The sequence below is a fragment of the Neophocaena asiaeorientalis genome, unplaced genomic scaffold, assembly GCF_003031525.2.
Source record: "Neophocaena asiaeorientalis asiaeorientalis breed wild unplaced genomic scaffold, Neophocaena_asiaeorientalis_V1.1 scaffold138, whole genome shotgun sequence".
NCBI lineage: Eukaryota > Metazoa > Chordata > Mammalia > Artiodactyla > Phocoenidae > Neophocaena > Neophocaena asiaeorientalis.
In genome coordinates, this window is record NW_020172632.1 from 3,043,134 (window position 1) to 3,048,467 (window position 5,334).

A 5,334-nucleotide genomic window follows, 5' to 3' on the forward strand; every position below is an offset into this window, starting at 1 on the left:
TCCTATGGGGTGGGGGGGGTAAGGGATGGGGCTGACCCATTTCATCCTCCCAAGGCCCTGCTGCCACCCACATGTTGACTCTTTCTACCATTTGGTGTCCATTCCTAGAGGCCCTATGAGCCCTTCAAAGTCTGTCTTTTCTTTTTTAAAATATTTATTTATTTATTTGCCTGCGCCAGGTCTTAGTTGTGGCACGCGGGATCTAGTTCCCAGACTAGGGATCAAATCCAGGCCCCCTGCACTGAGAGCGCAGAGTCTTAACCACTGGGCCATGAGGGAAGTCCCCAACGTCTGTATTTCGAATATTGAGAATTCTTTCCTCACCCTCCAATCTTGCCTCTGTTCCAGGAGCACACGACTCTGAGTGTCACCCTCAATGAGACACCCAGCCCAGACACCTGAAAATCAGCCATGAGTCCTCCCCCCAGCTTACTCCCCATATTGGATCAACGGTGGAGAGTCTGGCTCCCAGCAGTTCTTGAAGTCAACCTCTTCTCTCCCTGTCCCTACTCCCACTGGTCATTTTTTTGGTGCTGCCATCTCTCACGGCTCGCCCTCGGAGGGGTTCGGCCTTCCTCCTAACAATCTATCCAATCCAGACGCAAATCTCACCAGGCACTGCTATCAATGGCTCCCAATACCCACACTCTGAAAGCCTTATTCTGGAGTTCAACAATCTCCATGATCTGACCTCTAACCTCTAACATCACATCCTGCCCCCACCTCCTCCCTCTCCACCTGCTCCTTTAGAGGGACCCCTCACTCCCTCACCCATTTCCTGCCATGAATTGCAATGCTGCCCCTCATCAAGCCCCTCGGGACCCAGCTGCAGCCTCACCCCTTCTCAGAAGCATCTCCAGAACCCACACTCTCCAATTTGATGACCTTTCTCTATGGCCCCTTGCTCTGGGCAGGATGCCTCCCATAACTTGTGACACTTTAGAGGATTTATAAGCTGAACTTGCTCCGAGCTGTTCACTCCTCTGTGAAATGGGACAATATCCACACCAAAGAATCTGAGAATTATAATAATGGAAGCCTAGTGAGTAGGCACTGAGCTAAGAGCTCTTTGCACAATACCTCATTTAATCCTCACAACACTCAAAGTGGCATACACTACTATTAGCCCTATTTAACTGAGAAGGGAACTAAGGTGAAGCACCTTGCCTAACTTGCCTTTCCCTGGCAGACCTCCCTGACCTCCCTGGCAGACCTCCTTGGCCCTGATCAGTGCATCCTCCTTGCCTGTTTAGTTGCCTCCCCCCTCAACTCCCAACACATAGTTTTAATTGGGCAGGGGTGGCACCTGTCTTGTACTGGGTCTGGCATTCAGTAAGTACTTAGCAAATATTTGCTGACTTGAGTAATCTGTGAATGAATAAACCTAGCCAGCGACAGAGCCTGGATCCCAGCTCTTGCCTCGTTCTCACCCACTGAGCAGGATCCTGTGCAGGGAATGTACTTAGTACAGGACCTGGCACACAGCAGGCACACAGTGCTGCTGTTGGAGGAGGAGGAAGAGGAGCAGATAATTTTAAAAGCACTACTGTCTCGGTTGAGTGTGTCTCCCCCAAGGCACAGGACTGGGTTGGCTCCAGCCGGCTTAGGGGAGAGTTTGGAAATAAACACAGACAGTAGAGATCAGGAAGGGAACTCCTGTCCCATCTTCCCCTCCCAGGAGAAAAGAGGTGATGCTCCCACCTTTGTCCTTTCCATCAGGGGTGAGAGCAACGCCCCAAGCGAGAACCCCAAGCTCCTCCCCAATACGGATCCCAGGGGAGCTCAGGCCCCAGCCCCCTCCCGCCCACTACGGAAGCTCCCTGAACCAAAGGTGCCTACTCTTCCGCCCCTGCCACTCCCACCGCTGCAACCTAGCAACCCGGCTTGAGCGTCCTGGGCTCTGATTCTGGCTCCTCAGAGCCTGGATGTGCGACCCTGGGCCGGTCACTGTCAGCCTCTGAGCCTTAGTCTTCCTGGCTGCTCCGTGGGCAGCGGAATCCGGGACCCCGAGGGTGCAGGACTTTGCCAGGCGCCAAGGCTGTGGCTGACCATCCTGGGTTTCTATCGTCGGGCCAGGGAGGGGAGGAACCTTGGAACCCCACTACTCCACCCCGTCTAACTTCCACCGCTGGAGAACCATTCTGAGTTCTACGGAAGACGACGCTTGAAGCCCAAAGCTGAGGCCGCGGCCTCTCTGGGCGCTAGGAGCAAGCCGCCTCTCCTCTCTGGGCCGCACGTGTACACAGGAGGTGGGTTACCGCAGAGGCCCCGCCGTCGGCCAGCCGAGACCGCTTCACGAGAGGAGAGGGAGGAACAAGCCCACTGGGAGAATGGAAAGGAAAAGAGATTCAGGGTCCCCGGATGGTTGGACAAGTCCCTGAACCACTCTGGACCTCAGTTTCCTCCTCTGTAAAATGGAGACGATAATAAACAACTCACTGGATTTTCCCGGGTTTGCCGTGAGGATAAACTAAAATAATGACCTTGAAAGCTATTAAGCTCCAGGTGTTCTGGAGAGTGGGTAACGCGGGCCCACAGGCCGCCTCTCTCCGTCTGGCTTGAGCACCAGCAGGAACCGAGAACTTCAGATGACCCAATATAGATCCCTCCTGAAACCAAGAGACCAAGACAGATCTTAAGCTCACCTAGAGCGGGGAAGAGGGCTGATCCCGAGGAGGGGGCAGCTGGAGCGCGGGTTGAGAGAGGATGCGAGGCCTCTGAAAACCTGGAGTGGGAGGAGGGAAAACCTGGAGTGGGAGGCTTGAGAGCGCGCAGCCTTGAAGCGCAGGAAAGTTCACACTTCTAGAAGCTCCCGCGCACTTTCTTCCGCCTTCCTCTCTACTTCCTAGGTAACTCTTCCCTCTTTTCTTTCTCGTCTTTCTCTTCGTTCCTCCCTATCTTCATTGCCTGTCTCGCCCCATCTCTCTGCTCTCGCCCCTTCTCCCCCCACTTCCAGCTCCTCATCACCCTCGCACTTTATAACCAAACAGCCAAACCCCTTTCCAATTAAAGTGGAATTAGGCAACTCAATCAAATTAGTTCCCTATTAAAGCCCTTCTTTATTAAACCGTTTTCTTGTCCCTGCTATTAAGTTTCACCGCCTGGCGGAACTCGAGCCGGCCCCAGAAGTTTACCTTGGGAAGTCGCCGGCCCAGCCTAGGGGAGGGGACACCCTGTTTCTCGGAGAGGGGGAGTCACCCAGCCAGAAGCGGGAGGGACTTGGGAGGCCGGAGGCGGGTGTCGGCCCCGGAGCCGCCAACTTCTTCAGCTCCGCTTAAGGAGGGAAGGTCAAAAAGGGGCGCGGAGTGAGGTCGGGCTGGAAGGCGCGTCCTCACCGCCGCTCTCAGATTACACTGTCTAGGGCGAAGGCAGCGCCCCACCACCCCAAAAATAACTCCCAGGCCGCTGGCCTCTGTGAGAGAGCGGTCTTAGCCTTCCCTCCTCAGCCGCCGTCTCGGCTGCCGTTCCTTCCAAACCTGAAGAGGCAGGCGCGCGGCGGGCGCCCAAATCTGCGCCCCGGGGAGAACGGGAACCCGGCCGGCGGCCTCGCAGGACTCCGGGGACCGAGAGCACTGGCAAGGCGACCCCTCCGCAACCCGCGCGCCCGAGCGGGGAGTGGGAGGGACACCAGGTCCCACAAGCACGGCGGGCGCCGCTCCTCCCGGAGTGCTGAGCGCGCGCCTCTCCCAGGCGCTGCAGGAAGTTTCCTCGCCCCGCACCCCCGAGGGTCGTAAGCACCCTCCGGACCTCGGTCAAGCTTCTCCCTGATACCGCGGCTCCGGCGAGGAATTAAGATTATCAACCCGGCCGCCCGAGAAGCGGGACGGGATTCGTTGCTGTTTTCTTAGAAAATAACATTTATTTCTAGCTCATGTCTAGGCAAAGGAAAGCACAAAGTGAGCCATTCTCTGCAGCAGCGTTTCCCGCTGCCGGCCCTTCGGCCGAGGTGCCTGGCGAGTCCCGCGAGGCGGGGATGGGCCCTCCGGCGGGCGGTTCCGGCTCAGTCACGGGTCACTCTGTTCCTGCTTCAGTGCGCACCTAGACCGCTCCTTAGGGAGAGACAGGCCGCAGGCAAGAGGGGTGGGTGGGCAGGATTCATCTCGAGTTTACAATATATTTAATCTATAAACCTGATAAGTACAATGCACGCATAGTCTAATTTTTTTTCCGTTTTGTCCTTTTTTTTGCTTGTTTTTGAATATTTTTCACGTTAATACCGAGGTCACCTACAGATTAATAACTTAGAATTCCATTTTATAACATTATACACTGGCTTGTATATATATGTATAGTTTATATATAGATTTATACATATATAAAAACTCACACTGCACCAAGGAAACCCATGCTTATCGGCATAAGCAACAAAGAGAGCGACAAATACCGCAACGAGGAAAGTGCACCTTAGAACTTGTTTCCTTTTTTTTCTTTTTTTACAATTTGATATCGATATATATGTGTGTCCCAAAGACTCGACTCAGTGCCAAGAGATTTATACATCCTAAATTTATATTTGTTAGAGCGAATATTAAAAATTTTTTTAAGGGAGGGGGAGACACAGAAGACAGACTCTCGGACTATCCTGCCAACCATTTGGGAGCGCGGGCAGGTGTGACGAGCATAGCGACAGGAGAGGCAGGAGCTTGCGCAGCGACTGCAGCCTCTGAATTCTCAAGAATTCCCGGCCTTCTGACGGGATGGGGAGCCTTGATAGGGTCGCGGGACGAGGATGGGGGTCTCACATCCCCTCCGAGAACATCTGCATCTGAAGCTGCTCCTCTTTGCTCAGCTCTCCCCACCCACCGTCCAAAACAAAACTGAAAACCACCTTGGAGCGAGAGGATCCCAGCCGGGGCGCAGAGAGCGCACCAGGCAAAGACGGGCCGGCAGCCCGCGGGGCAAGCCTGGGGTCCCTGTTTGGGGGCCGCCCGACTGCCGAGCCGCTCGCCCTACTGCTTCTCAGGGGCACCATTGACCATGGGCCCGTACAGGCCGCCGCCGTAGGTCGGCTCCTTGTGCACAGCAGCGGCGGCGGCCGAGCGGTCGCGCATGAGATCACTGAAGGCGTAGTCCATGGGCGGGCGGAAGCCGAGTGTGGGCACCAGGCCGGCGGTAGAGTAGGGAGCCATGAAGGCCAGGCCGCGACTGTGCGCCGCCGCCGCCGAGTAGGCCAGGCGCAGGGGGCTGAGGCCGAGCGGCGCGCCCAGCGGGTAGGCGCCCGCGTCGGCGCCGAAGTGACTGGCGTTGGGCTGCAGTGGCGAGAAGGCCGAGCGGCTGCTCAGCGAGCCCAGCGCCCCGGGCGCCATGGCACCGGCCAGCAAAGGTCTGTGGTGC

The 5,334-nt window shown here is 56.1% G+C and overlaps 1 protein-coding gene across 1 annotated transcript in view; it reads right to left on the reverse strand.

The window, feature by feature from the left end:
* Positions 1-4,949: 4,949 nt before the first annotated feature.
* The window catches only part of DMRTA2 (DMRT like family A2), a 3,100-nt gene continuing 2,715 nt past the window's right edge, over positions 4,950-5,334 (reverse strand). Inside the window, 1 exon segment of the mRNA XM_024739349.1 lies at positions 4,950-5,334. This exon segment is cut by the window's right edge and continues 72 nt beyond it. Coding sequence (XP_024595117.1) covers positions 4,950-5,334 — 385 coding nt within the window.